The sequence below is a fragment of the Labrus bergylta genome, chromosome 12 (assembly GCF_963930695.1).
Source record: "Labrus bergylta chromosome 12, fLabBer1.1, whole genome shotgun sequence".
NCBI lineage: Eukaryota > Metazoa > Chordata > Actinopteri > Labriformes > Labridae > Labrus > Labrus bergylta.
The window spans coordinates 656,954-676,161 of NC_089206.1; the positions used below are offsets into that span (position 1 = coordinate 656,954).

A 19,208-nucleotide genomic window follows, 5' to 3' on the forward strand; every position below is an offset into this window, starting at 1 on the left:
ACTGGACACAAACATGAATGATAGAGTTGTGTATAAGTCTGAAATCCCAGATTACCACAGTGTTTAACTTTGTTCAGTACAGATCCCAGAGCTCGACCAGCTGACTGAGTCAAAACACACACAGCTTCTTTAAAAGTCATGTGTTCATCCAATGTCGAGCCAAGATATTTATATTGATCAGCATATGATAGCACTGTGGTGCCTAAATTAAAAATACCTGGACTTCTTACTAATGATTCTTCCTGAAATGTACTACCTGTGTTTTGTCTTCATTTGCCACTAGTCTCCATTTCAAGCACCATTCTGCAACAATATTCTGCATAATTTGTAAGTCATCTTCATGTTCAGCCAGTAGAACTACATCATCCGCATATAATAATATTCCAACAATCTGATCATCCACTTTAACTCCCACATTAGAGGTTTTAATTTGAAGAGCTAAATCGTTGATGTAAATAGAGAACAATGTCGGAGGCAAAACATCTCCTTGCTTCACTCTAAATTGTTGAGGAAACCATCCAGTTGTGTATTCATTAACCTGGACGCAGGTGCTTGATAAAGAGACTTCACAGCAGGATAAAATTTCCCATTCACACCAGCACTTAACAACCTATAGTGTAGAAGTTCCCTATTTATCCAGTCAAACGCCTTCTTGAAATCAATGAAACAAGCAAATGTTGATGTCTTTTCCTTCATTCTAGCACGTATTATTGAGGTGACTACATATACATGATCAATACATGCTCTAGCTTTTCTGAATCCATTTTGCTCATCCACCAGCACACCTGTTCTCTCAAGGTGGTCAACTAGTCTGCAGTTTAAAATCGAAGAATACAATTTATACATACAACTAATAAGACTTATACTCCTATAATTGAGTGCTATCCTAGGATCATTTTTTGAAGATTTGGGGATTGGTTTAATGATAGTTTTGTGCCACTGAGTAGGAATCATGCCATTATCAAAACAGGACTGAAATAACTCATAATATACTGAACAGCTTTGGAGACTTAAGCACTTCGTTTGAAATTTCATCAATTCCGGTAGCTTTTTTCAATTTGCATTCATGTATTACAATTTTTACCTCCTCTACTGAAAATTTTTAATTCAAAAACCTATTACTATTATTTACAAGATAACATTTCAGACTCCATTACCTCTTTTAAGCTAATTGTTTCCTTCAAGAAAGCATCGTCAAATGAATCATTGCACCTAGAGAACAGATCAGCAAAATCTTTTTCCCATTTATCTAGTACAATTCCTAAAACAGAAGCACATTCCCCGCTCTCTAGCTTTATTTACATGGGAATTCCACTAGACTTTCTTGGCCCTAATCTATTAATTTCATTCTAAAACTGTTGGGGATTGTGGGTTTGAAGGTGATCAATGTGCAATGAAAGGCCTCTATTAAACTTGCGTTTCACTGTGCGTAACCTCTTGTCAAATTTAATTTGTGCTTCCTTGAATTCCATCCTCAGTCCAACTTTCATGTTTTTATTCATACATCTTAGAAAGATTTTCTCTGCTGTTCTTAAATTGTCCCACAGCAACTGCAATTCCTGATTCCAGAAGTGTTTGGAAGATTTTCTAAATTCATTATTTCTATTAGGTTTCCCCTTTAAACCTTTATTTAATTCTGTACAGACATTGCCACACAATTTATCATACCAATTATCCAGGTCCGGTTGGTTGTTTTTTAATACACCATAGTTGCTCAGTAAGGTCACTACAGTATATTATCAGAAGGACTCGATGAGAAAAATGAGTCAGGGGGTTGCCTTTGTGTTTTTCTTGCACGCCTACCTGGTAAATGCGAATCTACTTTGGCATAGTAAGGTGTAACTTGGATTTTTAGCATCAGTAAAGAATGGTCAGGTACTTTACATCTGTCACCCAGTAAACAAAAGTTGTCCTTTAATCTCTCTAGTAGCTCATTAGGGGTGAAAACACAAAATGTGACACAATTATCCAGGCCTTCATGTGGGACAATAATATAGTCTACCACCGCTTTTCCTTTAACTGAGATGGAGGTGAAATGATCATTCCCTAAAGGTATTCTACCACTAAGCACACAACACTTTGAATCTCTCAAAAACTCAACTAATATTTCCCCATAACTATTAACTGTACAGTCTAGATTATGTCTGTAAGGAGTGTTATCCACATCACTTATACAATCATCAAGATTACCAATGCGACTATTTAAATCCCCACATATATAAACAGCATCCACATCACACAAACTAAACATTTGAGCCGTTAAATGGCCAAAACAATTATGTGAGCCAATTGATCTTGTTGATCCTTCTGGGGGTAAATAACAGGTATAAATAACAAAACAATACCCAGAACACCTATTTTTAAATTCAAGTGCTAGTATCCCTTCCATTGATTTGTCCTTTACTTCAATTTCATAGGACTCAAACTGTTTATTTTTAACTAAAAGACCAACTCCCCCAGATCCTTTAACTGCCCTCTCATGCATTGTTCTATTGTGACCATACCAGGTATACGTCTGTAAATCAATAGTGTCATTTCCTTTTAAATGTGTTTCATTAAGTGAAATCACATCAGGGTTATGGCCAAGTAATATTCTTTTCCTGAGCTCACAGTTCCACTCTGTTCAGCCATTTATGTTCCAGTGTACTGAAGTGAGATTGTCAACATTTGTGGGTTGGGCAGTTACCGATTAGGTCTCCAGATTGTCTCTCGCCATCCTTCGGTTCTTTGCACTGCTGCTGACCCTGCTTACTGGTTCCAGATTACCACGCCTCGTCAGTCTCCCACTGCCCGTCAGAAGATACTCCTTTCCAAACGGGAGCTCAGTGAGAAGAGTTTGAAAGTTCAGGTTAATCAGCCTCTCTGCTTGTGACTTAGCAGAGTGAACAAAGACGTGACTGAATCTCTCTTTATCCCTCAAACTCTGCTTACGGCGAAGCACAGCCACTTTATCCTGCTGGGTTTGACGTTCCACCTTAATCACACCTGGCGCGTCCCCGTGGTCTCATCCGCTCAGCATTAACAATCTCCGGTACAGGCTCACAACGAAGCCCGTCAGATAGTAACGATCTCCCTCTCTCCAAAGGAATTTCCCCTTCCTCAAATGGAAGTCCCATGATGATGATCAAAACAACGGACTGGAATTTGAAGGCTGGGCGCTTTGCTTCATCTAGTTTTGCCTCCGTCCTTTCCATTCGCGCAGAAAGCTGTCCGATATCTAAGTCAAGATTCTGTAGAATTTGTCTTATTTTACTATCCATCTCCGCTTTCATTTCCTCCCGGGATTCTGCAATAAGTCGCTCCAGCCTTTCCACTTTGGAGTCCAAAACTCTTTCGAGGGACGCGTGTACCTCATTCATTTGTGATCTAAGTGAGGCACTCTGTGATTTCAGCGTCTTAAACTCATCACGGTGAGACCTGAGTTCTGCCATGATAGCATTCATGTCGCCACTTTCAGCTTCTTTCTTCTCCTTTTGCAGAGAAGAGCGGTCTCCCTTATCAGTCATAGTGTTCACAAATGTATGACTGCCTTTCGCACAGAATTGTTAGATATGAACTGTGTATATTCACTTCTTTTGCCGAAGCTCAAAGTCAAGTCAAAGTCAACTTTATTGTCAATTTATATGCCAGACATACAGTGGAATCGAAATTTCGTTTCTCTCTGTCCCGCGGTGCAATACAACCAAAATAAGGTAAAATAAGATAAGGTAAAAATAGATAAATAAAATGAGGTAAAAATAAGATAAATAATATTTACAGTAATAAATTCTAATTTGTGCAAAAGGTACAAAATGGTAAATAAAATAAATAAAATAAAATTTAAAGAAAAAGTAACTTGTGCAGTATGTGCAATATGTGCAGTAAACTGAGTGTACGTTTGAATAGTTAGCTTCAGAGTTTTTAGTCCAGAGTTCTTGGTGGCAAACGGGAGGAGGTTTCAACGTCCAGTGTTCGTGGGGGCAGAGGGGAGGGAAGGAAGAGAGGGGAGAGAGTTAAGCAAAGGGTGTTAGAGGAGTAATTTTACATAGCTCCTTCCACTAGGAAAGAGGAGACTAGCAGCTGGTAGGGAGTGAGCTCTCACTTAGTTCTAGGAAAGAGGAGACTAGTTAACTAATGGGTGATGAGCTTCCGTTAGCTATAGTAAAGTTATTCACCCCTTTTTGCATGTCCAGGACATGTAACAGTGTTAGTAAGAGTTTTTAGATCACGCTCATTCTGTGTAAATTTACATGAAATATGAAGCTACGAGCTAACTAAAGAGCGCTAACATTAGCATGCTAACACAACAATGCAGGACACAGGTGATTTTAGCTTGAGCCAAGGAGAATTCTGTCCACCGCTTGCGCTAAACTCCTTCATGTGAACGCGAGTGGAGGTTAGGTTGGAGGTGTGTCTCTGGAGGAGAGCGGAGGCTTCAGGATGGAGGAGGCGTGGCCTAACAAGAAGTTTGTTTTGGTTTCATGCTGGTGCTCAACATCTACTGGATCAAAAAGTCGCACATTCTTCCTTTAATTTGGGCGCGAACGAAACATATATTGTCACGGTGCATCTTTCACTTCACCTGAGTAAAGTTTGGAAAGTCTAGATTTACAATCGTGGACTCTAGTGGACTACTTTGGTGGTATGAGTCTGGTGCAGCTAGAGGAGGAATCCTGCTGCCTTTCTCCAGAATTCATCTGACAAAGTGATCTGTGATTCTGTTTCTCAATCTGCTCTGATTTGATTCATCACTGAATCATCTGCTGAGGTTAACACAACAAGTTATTTTAAATATATAAAGTGATCAACAGATTTTTAATCATTTACTCAGATAATCATTTGATGGATATTTGATGCATGTAAAAAACATTTTCTGTGGTGTTTAAATAAATCATGTTAAATAAAACTGATCAGATGTTTTATGAAGTTTATTTCTAAGTATTAAAAACAACTTTTAGTTTACTGAAGTATATACATTTAAAAACGATGATTTGTAGATGAACGTGTCATTACATCATTTCATTTACGTTTTATTGATCAATAAAAACTTGTATTCATTGCACCGCCCGGCGGGGATGCCTGTTGACGTAAATCAAAAAAAATGTTATTTAACATTTATTTAACCGGGTAAATAACCCATTGAGATCAGGATCTCTTTCACAAGGGTGACCTGGCCAAGAAGGCAGCAGCACACATCATAAAAAGCATTACATGATAAAGAGACAGCTTACAAACATTAAGTTAGGAGAGAACAACAACAAACGTGCAAATTGATTTACAAATAAAGTGCAGAATCTTGATCACGGATTACAGTTCAGAAACACAGGCACTGTCCAATTGCCTCGCGTATTTTATCTTTTAAGATTGAGCCAAAGGCTTCAAGTGAAATGAGCTCTGCCATTTTCAATTCATTTTGGAGAAAGTTCCATGCTGTGGGAGCAGCAAAACTAAACGCTCTTTTCCCGAGCTCCGTGCGGACACGAGGCACAGACAGTTTAAAGACATCAAAGGAACGCAAGGAATAGTGGCTTCTGGTTCTTTGAAGGTATGAACATAAATAAGAAGGCACCAAACCAAGAAGAGCTTTATAAATGAGCTTCAGCCAGTGTATATGCCTGCGCACCTTCAAAGATGTCCAATCTGAATTAGTGTACAGTTCACAGTGATGAGTGAAGCATCTACAACCAGTCACAATCTCAACGCACAGTGATACACGGTGTCCAATGACTGTAAACATTTGGCTGAGGCGCCATGTACAGTACATCTCCATTATCCAACAAAGGAAGAAAGGTTGATGAAACAAGAAGTTTCCTTGCTCTGAGGGAAAAGTAGGATTTATTTCTTTAATAAAATCCCAACTTCACCTTAAGTTTAGAAGCCAAATTGGCAAGAATAAATCCCAAGTACTTGTAGCTTTTGACAAGCTTGATTACATTTCCTTGAGAAGTTAAAATCAATGGGACATTTGTTGTTTCTCCACTTAAATGTGAAAACAACATGAGCTTTGTTTTATCGGTGTTTATGACCAACCTTAGTTCCCTCAAACGAGACTGGACAACATTGAAAGCTGACTGCAGAAACTCAAAAGCTTGTGCAACAGATGCTGAGCAACAATAGATGATAGTGTCATCAGCATAAAAGTGATACATGGCATTTGACAAATTTTCACACGTTATTGATATAAATGGAAAATAAAATAGGTCCTAGTATCGAACCTTGGGGCACCCCTTTTGAGATTTCTAAAAAGGAAGAGGTGCATCCTGCCATTTGGATGCACCTACCATCTATTAAAAACAGAAATCCGTCATAAAAATACTTCCAGGCTAGCTCTACATTGTCAAAGAGAGAAACTCTGGTCCAATCAAAACAAGCCAGATCATGTATAAAAGCTTGTTCGTAAAAGTGTTTAATATCTATTTTAAGAAGAAGCCGAGGCTTGGTTTTGGGAAGTTTGGCATTTCAAACTGTTGCAATGGCACAATGATCACTTAAATTATTTGCAAAAACCTCTATATCAGTATACTTATGAGGGGCATTTGTCAAAATTCAGTCCAGTAGGGTTGATCTGGTGGGTTGTTTAACATTAGGACGAGTTGGACTATTAATCAGTTGAAACAAGTTTAGAGAGTCACAAACAGATCTGAGGCTGTCCGAGGCTGTGGACAGCCAATCACAATTTAGATCCCCAACCAAAAGTTGCTCACTGGAATCTAGTCCAGCAACATAGCTAGATAAGGACGACAAGGCTTCCAAACAGGCTGAAGGAGGTCTATAACAATCCAAAACTGAGATAGACTGGCCCTGACAGAATTCAGGTTTCAGGGCAAGAAGTTCAAATTGCTTGCTGATGGTCACAGATGTTAGGATGGTAGCATGGAACTTATTTTTGTCAAAAATAGCAACGCCACCACCTTTTCTGGGCCGATCACAACAAAAGACATTGTAACCTTTAATAAAAATATCTTTGTCTGAGACTGACTTACTAAGCCAGGTTTCAGACAATACAAGAATATCAGTATCAGTTGACTGTGTCCAAATTTTAATTATGTCCAATTTTGGGACAAGGCTCCGAAGATTAATATGATTTGTATTCCCGCATGCTGCAGGAGCATTGTGTGTGTGTGTGTGTGTGTGTGTGTGTGTGTGTGTGTGTGTGTGTGTGTGTGTGTGTGTGTGTGTGTGTGTGTGTGTGTGTGTGTGTTCAGGTGGTACAGAGCTCAGAGTTGTTGTATGGGGCCAGAAAGTATGACGAGGGAGTCGACCTGTGGTGAGAATTAAAGAACTGCCCAAGAAAGGCTTCTTACTGCTACAGAGATGTTATCTGTGTCACCAATGTGTTTAAACCGGTTTTATTGCTATTGACGTAAACAGAACTTCATTCCTTTGCGGTTGGGGTTGCTATATCTTCAGCTGGTAGAAGCTGCAGCTTCAGATCTCAGCTGGGCGTCAAACATGAAGGACATTCTGAACAAACTGGCCTCTGATCATCTCAGCACCTGTGTCTCCATCATCCTCATGTTCACATACACCATCCTGCTCAACAGAGACTTCGCCTGCACCTGTAAACCACAGGTGTTGGACTGCAACGCCTACATGGCCCTACCTTTCTTTATCGTCTTCTTCCTGACTCTGTGGACCAACAAAAAGTTCCTGAAAGTTTGCAGGTACACCTGTGACTTCTGTTGCAGCCAGAAGTGCTGCAGCAAGAAGTGCTGCTGCTTCCTGATCTTTGCCTCCCCTAAGGCGGTGGAAGCTGTCTCTGTGGGTCTGCTGTGGGTGGTGTTCGTGCTGGTCGAAGGAGACTGGTATGTGTGCTGTCAAAACAATGGCTCTGATGCTCAGGTTGTGTTAGCCTGTAAAGCTAAAGAAAACATCACCAAGGATGAGAGGGCGATGATCTCAGAGCTGAAGAACAACTCCAGGGTGAGTTTGGACAACAGGCCAGGGAGTTTTCTTCTGGTTTACTTGATCATTATTACACTTAAAGTTGATATAAGAATTCAATGCAGTGATTGTTGTGGAAGCAGAGGGGATCTTATTGAGGTGAGAGGGAGCAGCTGGGGATATACATGTGAGATATAAATATGACACAAAGATGATCACAATAGGGGAACAAAGGCCGACCCTGAGGGAGCATTAAAAAAAATGGTTAATGAAGTCCCCCCCCACACTCTGTGTGTGAGAAACCCAGATCTGTAGACTACAGACAGGTCGGTGAAATCATGGTGGCATCATGGTGACATCACAGACAGTCAGGGTTTATGTGGGGGGGGGGGGGGGGGGGGGAGTGTTCCTGTCCTGGTCTTGCTGTTGGTCAGTATCTCCTGGAGTCTCTCCTGCAGCTTGTCAGCTCGCTTCCTCTCCAGCTGCAGCTGCCGCTTCAGATCCTTTAACTGCACCCACGCACACAAACATTTACACACACACACAAACATTTACACACACACACACACACACACACACACACACACACACACACACACACACACACACACACACACACGCTCCCATTAATGGGCAACGTTTGTTACTTCTTTGCTATTTAACGATCTTAGATCATAAATGATTTGAACGTGTTAATGATCTGCCAAAGCAGAGAGATCGTGTTTGCTTTGCAGCGGAGAAAATGAATTCGAAACTTAAGAAAAACCAACTCCATCCAGGTTATATGCAACTTTTTGATACTTTTCCAAACTGACACGGCGTGTGAAACAGATGACTTGTCCTTAGATTTTGCAAAGTTAATGTTTACATCTCTGATAGCGACACAACGAACCCTTTAAGGAACCAGAAAGAAGCGACTGTCTGTCTGTCAATCAATGTCCCGCCCCCTCTATGAATCAAACTCTTACTTACTTTGATCATGTGTCACAGAATGAACACATTCTGGATTATGTTTCATTATATATAAACAAAGCTAAAGTTAGTCCAATGATGTCATAAAAACAACACCGCCTACAAACAGAACTAAAGGCTGCAGAGCCGATATGAAGCTACAGCTGTAGGAACTCTGCTAAATACAGAAACACAAGAACTTGAAGTCTACATGTTCTCAAATGAATGCATCACTGCGTGAAAATGTTCCTGATGAACACAAAAAGAGGAAACATTACTCAATCATCATTTTAAAGTGGTGCAGAAAACCTTCAAATTGTGCATGAATATTGATCAAATCGAGGGAAAGACATTTCTGGTGGGAGACCTCCAGACCCCTTACAAAGACATTTTTCAAATAGACTTGTTATCAGCACAGTTTCTGTGCATGTAAAAACATTATACTGGGAAACAAGTGGTTGAGCTGGTCAGTAACTTGAAAATTAGTCTCGTGATCGTGATTCTGCCATAAAAAAAATTGTGATATGATATTTTTACTCATGGCCCACCAATACTATTGCTGTTGTTTTGCACTTTCTTTTTGTATTTTTCCCCTGATAGTTGAGGGGCCCATCGTGATGAAGAGGCTTATATTCAGTCTGTTCCTTTAGGACTTTTTTGGCCCGGCTATTGACATGAATTACTGAGCCCTTCGACTATGCAACATTAAAAGTAACAGCGACTTTACAAAGAAGTTCTGGCTTAGGCCCTGAGCTCTTGGGTCCCCTGGGCCCGTTAGGCCCGTTAGGCCCTGTGTTAATCCAGCCTTGGTTGTATAAAGCAGCAGTGACCTCTGTGGTCCAATCAGACATCTCTGCTCGTCAGCATAGTGGGAGAGTAACTGTGTGTGTATGTGTGAGCGTGTAGAAAGTCCAGTTAGAAACGTTCGCACCAGCGCTAGTTTGGTTACGTCTGCCATCGCACTATAATCTCATGTAAACAAATGTGACAGCGTCATACGGAGGAGAAACCGGCGCACAGCGTGACATCACAAGAACTAAACTCTGTTTCCCCCATCTACACAGAAACACCTTAAACTGAGTTTCTGAACATCTTCACCCTGGAAGGAGTTTTACTGAAGGAGAGTTTGTGTATGAAAGGTCAAAACACACAGAAAAAGCTAAATGTTAAAAATATATGTTGGATGGCATGACCTCCCCCACTGGATCTGTTTCCGGAACGTGAGTGCAGCAATGATCAGTTGGGATCACATCACAGGAGAACTACAAGATCACAAGAGAACTACAAGATCACAAGAGAACTACAAGATCACAAGAGAACTACAAGATCACAGGAGCACTACAAGATCACATGAGAACTACAAGATCACAAGAGAACTACAAGATCACAAGAGAACTACAAGATCACAGGAGAACTACAAGATCACAAGAGAACTACAAGATCACAGGAGCACTACAAGATCACATGAGAACTACAAGATCACAAGAGAACTACAAGATGTTGGGCCACGCAGGCTTAGAACAGTCAGGCAGTGGACTTGGGCCTGCACCTCTGTAAAAGCCTCATTTGAGTTATTCACTGAGATCACAAAGAGGCCTAAAAGGACTCTTAATCCCAGAATCCCCTGCGGTACTTCACACCTACGTGTGAAGTAAAGGGGGGACCGGAACCTCTCTCTCCTCATTGGAGGGGACCTGAGGTAGACCCCCATGGAGCAGGCCAGGCTACAAAACTCCAAGACTTCCATTGCTCGCTCTCTTTCACGCGCTGACCTTCGGTGCTCGGAGACCCAAGAAGATCTCCTGTTTCCTGCAACAATCTTCCTTTGTTTTAAGTTTTGGCGCGCAGGTAATCCGCGGCCGGCAGTGTTCTAAATTCCGAGCTCGGATTGTCCAGTGAACGCATCTCAGTTTCTCGGAGAGCGTCAGACTATACCAGATTATCAGAAAGATAACAGTCTTATTCCGTCCTGCAACGAAAGGACATCAAGGGACATCTTTCCACTCGACGGAGAACCAACGAAGCCGTTCTCGCCGTAAGGGAGCCTCGCCGCCATCAGACGCCTCTGCACCAGGACGGACAGAAGATCTGCTCCATCGCCGGACTCTTTTCCTTCACCAATCGCGGACAAAGCGATTCACAAGTGAGGCTTAATTAGGTCTGGGCAGAATTAGCTTTAGAGAGTGTTTTTAACAATTGTTGATCAAAGCAGAAACTGTAATTTTTATCTTTGTTGGACCTGCGTCCTGAGTTTTAACTGTTTAAAACTCTTGTTGTTGTTTCGGACCGCTGCGTCCTATATGTGTTTAGCGTAACAGCGTTATAACCGGGTATTATTCTTCTGATCAGAAAGGCCAGTGTAAGCTGTATTAACCTGAATTCGGCTATTGGTTTGTTTCTGTTAATGAAGGGAATTACTCCGAGTTGTGGCGCGGGAGTCGGACTGTGATCCGGCCTCTTCAGGCACGCATTTCTCTTTTATTCGCTTTTATTTCCCCTTCTACGCACACACATACACACATATTCCTGTGTAAACGTACATCTGGAGACCAACTCCACCACCGTGCCATTACGCACAGAGATCTATACACTCGTGGCTATCCAGACGCCTCAGAGACACAGATTGTGTAGGGCCGAACTCAGTCTCTTTTAGACCTTAAGGCCACATTTAGGCCTTTGTTAGGTGTGTGCCATCGGAAGGGCGACCACGTGGGACGAAGTAATCTTCCCCCCCCTTCTCTCTCCCTTTCATCCACACGTGCACACACCCAGGTCTTTGTTAGGTTTGCGCCATCGTGAACGACCACGAGGGTACGAAGCCATCTCCCCCCCTTTCTTCTTCCCTCTCTCTCTCTCTCTCTCTCTCTCTCTCTCTCTCTCACACACACACACACACACACACACACACACACACACACACACACCTACATTCACACCCCTTCCACAAGCCTTTGCTTGATAATGTTTGTTGCTTAGATTAGTTTATAATAGTTATTTGTTTAATTAAGTTCATTGATTTTGGATTGATGTTGCTTTGTTTAAATAAATTCTGTTATAATTATAAGAGAGCAGTTGTTTGTGGTTACTGGTGTATTTGCATTGTGATATAAGCTGGGTGCGAAGGCTTTGTGTACGGATTTCACGCCTTCAATTTATTAAATATAGTTATTCATTATTAATAATATTAGTAATTAAATAACTAATTTGAGACTGATTTGAGTGATATTTTGGTTATATTTACCTGATTACAGGTTGGTGCCCCAAAACGAGATTAAACATAGTTTAATGATATTTTATTTATATTATTAATAATTAAGTATAATTATTAAAGAATATAACCAAAGTTGACTTGATACAACCCCAACAAATGGTGCCCCGTGTGAGGCCTTCAATAAACCAGCTTTATTGCACTGTAAATGCACAGTAATCCAAACTTAAAATCCTAAAAAGGATCCTTCGGAAGAAAATTATATTTTCTTTAAATTTTTGTGGTTTAAGCAAAGCAGACATCAAGCTGTGGCTTAGTTGTGTTGTATGTTGTTAGTTAATGGTTAAAGCCATAACTGTTGTCCCCTTTGGGTCCATACAACAATTGGACATAATGATGCAGCTAGTGTGACTTTATCAAGGAACTTGATTTGTTGCATTAATCTAGATTTTGATCCTGAAGTATTCTACTAAAGGATTGTGGTGCTCCTTGTTGTTTGAGAGCCATTTGGCCAGATGAGAGTGTAACCTCATCATTGTTGCATAGCCAGCTGTCTGAGAGGTGTGAGTTCCTCCCTTCCTTTGAGGACTTGAGGTGTGAATCCCCTCTCCTATCTTCCAGGATAGACTGCAGTGATCAGTTGGGAAACTTAGATAAGATTTGCTCTTGTGTACCAAGACCCTAGGTGAGTCGGGGGCTGAGACTCCTTTTGGATCAGACGACGCAGCACTGCAAGAAACTGCTGCCGGTCTGACAAACCTCTCCTTAGAAGAGAGTGTCAACCTATATAGCTAGTCAATTAGCATTAGTGATAAGAAGTAAGAAGAGCTAGTTGATCTTGTCAACCACAGAGCCAGGCTCACCCCTAATAAAGACAGAATGTATGCAGAAGACATACATCAACTATGGGCCAAAGCTCACTATGGATCAGACGATCCACCCCTTCAAGACGTAGTTGCTAATCTTATCCACCTCCCTATAGAGCAGCTCGACAGCCTGAACTCCTACACCCTCAGCACATGTGAAAAGAGACTAAAGGGCTTGGTTGAATATGCAAATCAACCAACTGGGAAGCCAACACGTACAGCTTCAGATGTTCTAGGCGAAATTCTCCTCCTTTATCAGCGCAAATCAAATGTGCAGAATGAGATACACCGGGAACAGCTAGCCCGGGTACTAGAAGAAGGACAGATCCTGCGGGACGACTTCGAAAGAATGCAGGATAAACTAAAGACCTTGCAGGAAAATTGCAAGGCCCTGCAGGAGGAGAATAAAACACTGCATGAAAGCAGCAAACTGGCCGAACAGAAGAAACGAAGTGACACGGTACCCAGATTTCAGGATAGGCAGATAAGTACTGCAGCCCCCAGATCAGCTGAGGAAACCTCAGACGAAGGATGGGAGACTGAAACAAGCCCCTGGAGGAGGGAGACAGACATGTTGCAGGATCTGGAGGAGAGGGGAAGGCACCGCCGGGTCGACCCAGGCACAAAAGCGCCCACGTCCTCAGACCACCCGGTAAAGAGCTGGATGATTAAAGATGAAGGGCCCCCGCGTTCTGCAATACGCTTTGAGCGAAGAGAACCCTCACCCCGCAGGAGGAGAGGCTTTACTCCCCCTAGAGACAGGGAGGAGACACAGGCCCAATTGGGCACCGAACGCTACCTGTCCCACGATAGACGGCCACGTCTGAGCCGAACACAAACCCCGCCACGGTTACAACCCTACTACCGTGACAACCACAGGGCTTACGATTCATCAGACGAATTGGACGACCCTCGCCAGCCTTCGGGTCAGGGCCTGCGAACCAGGCAGATAGAACCTCAGGCCAAAGATCTGAAGCGTTTTGACCCAGATAGCCCAGATTCAAGTATTAACGATTACCTTAGAGAAGTTGACCATTGTCTCCTTGACCTGCCTCATGCGTCCTCACATGAAAAACTGAAACGGATCTGGAAGACTACGGCTAGGAGTGTCCGTGATTTCATGGGGACACTCCCACCAAAGGTCCGATCCTTGCAGAAAGGAAACAAATCTGTTAATCAGCACTTACAAACTGCCAAGCAGAAAGTGTTGGACATGCTTGAATTAATTCAGGGAGCACAGGTAAACATGGAGCAAGACACATCGTCAGGATATGACTCTGATCCTGGACCAAGCCCCTTAAGAGATCAAACAACCCTGCTGAAAAAGCTCAGTAAAGAACCGAGCAGCCAGGATAACCCAAGGACTGAGGAAATAAGTCTAGTTTTCCCTGATTTTGACTGTGGAGCCCCGTTCCTTGGGGAAACGCCCCAGTTCTCTGACAACTGTGACACCCTTTCACACCTTCACAGGTTTGAATCACCACATAGGAAGGGGGGTGACTTCTCAGCCCCCAGAGGCAGAGATAACACCAGGCCCCCTCCTGCTACCTGTAGGTTCCCATTGCAGGATTCACAGCTGAGGAATATCCAAACCTCAGATGACTGGGATGGCTCCCTTCTACCCAGAGATCAAAGAATGCGCATAAGGCTCATTGAATCTATGGCACAGGATGTAGAGCGGTTTGATCCAGATAACTCAGACCTCTGCATCGATGATTACCTCAGAGAGATTAACCTGTGTCTCAGTGAGGTACCTGATGCATCCACAAGAGAAAAACTCAGGCTGATCTGGAAGACAACTTCCAAGAGTGTCCGTAACTTCACGACTACCCTTCAGCCTGAGATCAGATACCAGTACTCTGCGCTCTGCAATGCTTTGCGCCAGGAATACTCCACCTACATTGACCCTGCATCTGCCCTTCTTAGTGCTTTCAGTGTCTTGCACCAGAAGCACGAGGCCCCCAAAGATTATTACTGGCGACTTAGATCTGCATATTTCCAGGGACGTAAGGCTCCAGGTTTGGAAGAGAACCCAACTTTCAAGTCCATCTTCATGCACAATCTGCATGGCTGCGTGCGTTCAGATGTCACCCTGCATAGTCGTACACATCAGCTTAGTATGAAAGAGATCAAGAGATTCGCACAGGCGGTTTGGCAGACACGCTTACGTCACGTGTCACATGAGGGCAACAAGTTGCCTTGTGCTAAGAATAAGAGACCATATCACCGGCAGAATAGAGAACAGAGCCAGGGGGGTGAAGGTGGGACTCAACCACAGAGTAGGTTCCAGCCTGGAGAACTGATCGCTACCAGATCTGAACGGAACTCTCGGGATGGCCGTAGTCCGAGACAGAAGGGTAGGTATAATCGGAGTTCCTACGAGCTCCCTAAGGACTCCCTCGCTTACAGAGAACCCGATTCTGACTCCACATAGGAGTGGGGGTGTAGCCTCCATTCTAGAAACACAACAATGTCACTCTACCGACATGAATGTTTCCTAGTCCCTGTTTTGTGTTTTGACATTGGTAGGGAGACACATAATGTACATGTACATTTACACACCTACATGCCACAAACACCTTCCCACAGGCTTACTCCTGCCCAGGCTAGGAGTTAGCCCACAAATCTACACCTTATACTCTTCTCTTTCTCCCCTCCTCTTGTCTGTTTGTTTCATTTGTTTTGTTAAAGAATGCACCTTGAGTAGCAAAGCTTTGCTAATGCCTGGTTATGTTTTATGCCTAGCTTTAGACATAGTTAGACAGTCTGCCCAGACTTTGCCTCAGTGTCTGCCCAGACCGAATGCCTCTCAAAATGTATGGACTTTTTGCTCACTAACTATCTGAAAATTTGTCTCCTCACACATGGACTGTTGGCCCTATTTGCCCTAAAGACCGCGACCCGCAATCCCATTCTTCAGGACAAAGGGGGGATGTTGGGCCACGCAGGCTTAGAACAGTCAGGCAGTGGACTTGGGCCTGCACCTCTGTAAAAGCCTCATTTGAGTTATTCACTGAGATCACAAAGAGGCCTAAAAGGACTCTTAATCCCAGAATCCCCTGCGGTACTTCACACCTACGTGTGAAGTAAAGGGGGGACCGGAACCTCTCTCTCCTCATTGGAGGGGACCTGAGGTAGACCCCCATGGAGCAGGCCAGGCTACAAAACTCCAAGACTTCCATTGCTCGCTCTCTTTCACGCGCTGACCTTCGGTGCTCGGAGACCCAAGAAGATCTCCTGTTTCCTGCAACAATCTTCCTTTGTTTTAAGTTTTGGCGCGCAGGTAATCCGCGGCCGGCAGTGTTCTAAATTCCGAGCTCGGATTGTCCAGTGAACGCATCTCAGTTTCTCGGAGAGCGTCAGACTATACCAGATTATCAGAAAGATAACGGTCTTATTCCGTCCTGCAACGAAAGGACATCAAGGGACATCTTTCCACTCGACGGAGAACCAACGAAGCCGCTCTCGCCGTAAGGGAGCCTCGCCGCCATCAGACGCCTCTGCACCAGGACGGACAGAAGATCTGCTCCATCGCCGGACTCTTTTCCTTCACCAATCGCGGACAAAGCGATTCACAAGTGAGGCTTAATTAGGTCTGGGCAGAATTAGCTTTAGAGAGTGTTTTTAACAATTGTTGATCAAAGCAGAAACTGTAATTTTTATCTTTGTTGGACCTGCGTCCTGAGTTTTAACTGTTTAAAACTCTTGTTGTTGTTTCGGACCGCTGCGTCCTATATGTGTTTAGCGTAACAGCGTTATAACCGGGTATTACTCTTCTGATCAGAAAGGCCAGTGTAAGCTGTATTAACCTGAATTCGGCTATTGGTTTGTTTCTGTTAATGAAGGGAATTACTCCGAGTTGTGGCGCGGGAGTCGGACTGTGATCCGGCCTCTTCAGGCACGCATTTCTCTTTTATTCGCTTTTATTTCCCCTTCTACGCACACACATACACACATATTCCTGTGTAAACGTACATCTGGAGACCAACTCCACCACCGTGCCATTACGCACAGAGATCTATACACTCGCGGCTATCCAGACGCCTCAGAGACACAGATTGTGTAGGGCCGAACTCAGTCTCTTTTAGACCTTAAGGCCACATTTAGGCCTTTGTTAGGTGTGTGCCATCGGAAGGGCGACCACGTGGGACGAAGTAATCTTCCCCCCCCTTCTCTCTCCCTTTCATCCACACGTGCACACACCCAGGTCTTTGTTAGGTTTGCGCCATCGTGAACGACCACGAGGGTACGAAGCCATCTCCCCCCCTTTCTTCTTCCCTCTCTCTCTCTCTCTCTCTCTCTCTCTCACACACACACACACACACACACACACACACACACACACACACACACACACACACACACACACACCTACATTCACACCCCTTCCACAAGCCTTTGCTTGATAATGTTTGTTGCTTAGATTAGTTTATAATAGTTATTTGTTTAATTAAGTTCATTGATTTTGGATTGATGTTGCTTTGTTTAAATAAATTCTGTTATAATTATAAGAGAGCAGTTGTTTGTGGTTACTGGTGTATTTGCATTGTGATATAAGCTGGGTGCGAAGGCTTTGTGTACGGATTTCACGCCTTCAATTTATTAAATATAGTTATTCATTATTAATAATATTAGTAATTAAATAACTAATTTGAGACTGATTTGAGTGATATTTTGGTTATATTTACCTGATTACAGGTTGGTGCCCCAAAACGAGATTAAACATAGTTTAATGATATTTTATTTATATTATTAATAATTAAGTATAATTATTAAAGAATATAACCAAAGTTGACTTGATACAACCCCAACAAAGATCACAAGAGAACTACAAGATCACAAGAAAACTACAAGATCACAAGAGAACTACAAGATCACATGAGAACTACAAGATCACAAGAGAACTACAAGATCACAAGAGAACTACAAGATCACAAGAGAACTACAAGATCACATGAGAACTACAAGATCACAAGAGAACTACAAGATCACAAGAGAACTACAAGATCACATGAGAACTACAAGATCACAAGAGAACTACAAGAGAACTACAAGATCACAAGAGAACTACAAGATCACATGAGAACTACAAGATCACAAGAGAACTACAAGATCACAGGAGAACTACAAGATCACAAGAGAACTACAAGATCACAGGAGCACTACAAGATCACAGGAGAACTACAAGATCACAGGAGCACTACAAGATCACAGGAGAACTACAAGATCACAAGAGATCTACAAGATCACAGGAGAACTACAAGATCACAAGAGAACTACAAGATCACAAGAGAACTACAAGATCACAGAAGAACTACAAGATCACAGGAGAATTACAAGATCAGATCACAGGAGAATTACAAGATCACAGGAGAAGTACAAGATCACAGGAGAACTACAAGATCTCGGGAGAACTACAAGATCACATGAGAACTACAAGATCACAAGAGAACTACAAGATCACAGGAGAAGTACAAGATCACAGGAGAACTACAAGATCACAAGAGAACTACAAGATCACAGGAGAATTACAAGATCAGATCACAGGAGAACTACAAGATCACAGGAGAACTACAAGATCACAGGAGAACTACAAGATCACAGGAGAATTACAAGATCAGATCACAGGAGAACTACAAGATCACAGGAGAACTACAAGACCACAGGAGAACTACAAGATCACAGGAGAACTACAAGATCTCGGGAGAACTACAAGATCACAGGAGAACTACAAGATCACAAGAGAACTACAAGATCACAGAAGAACTACAAGATCACAGGAGAATTACAAGATCACAGGAGAACTACAAGATCACAGGAGAACTACAAGATCATAGGAGAACTACAAGATCACATGAGAACTACAACAAAACGTTTTCAGATATATCTGTGTATCTTAATAATATTTGTGTCTTTTTCAGGACATTGGTGGCGTCTTGCTCCTGGGGATCATCTGTGTGGGATTCCTGTTTAAATTGTTCATGCGAAGTAAATGCTGTGAAAGTGAAAGCTGTAAAAGTGAATGCTGCAACAGAAAGTTTGTCTATGACAAACTGATTCTGGAGGAGGAGGGGAAAGTCCTGAAGGACTTGCTGAGGAAATCAGCAACAGACCAGTTGAAAAATAAAGTCCAGACCAAGATACAGGAGGGACACTGGGAGGAGTGTTTCAATGTAGCTGAGGAGCTGATTAAAGAATCTACCCCACCAGACGCTCGAGGACAAGCAGAGGAACAGGTATGTTTCTCATGTGGCCTTACTGTCTCTGTTTTTCTTGTTTTATTTATATTGTTAGTTTTTTAAACGTACTGTCCTGTGTAT

The 19,208-nt window shown here is 42.6% G+C and overlaps 1 protein-coding gene across 1 annotated transcript in view; it reads left to right on the forward strand.

Annotated features, from left to right (window-relative positions):
- The first annotated feature begins 7,431 nt into the window (after positions 1-7,431).
- LOC136181181 (uncharacterized) overlaps positions 7,432-19,208 on the forward strand; it is a 12,570-nt gene continuing 793 nt past the window's right edge. Inside the window, exons 1-2 of the mRNA XM_065961759.1 lie at positions 7,432-7,902; positions 18,810-19,124. Of these exons, the coding sequence (XP_065817831.1) occupies positions 7,432-7,902; positions 18,810-19,124 (786 nt within the window). The remainder of the gene's footprint in view (positions 7,903-18,809; positions 19,125-19,208) is intronic.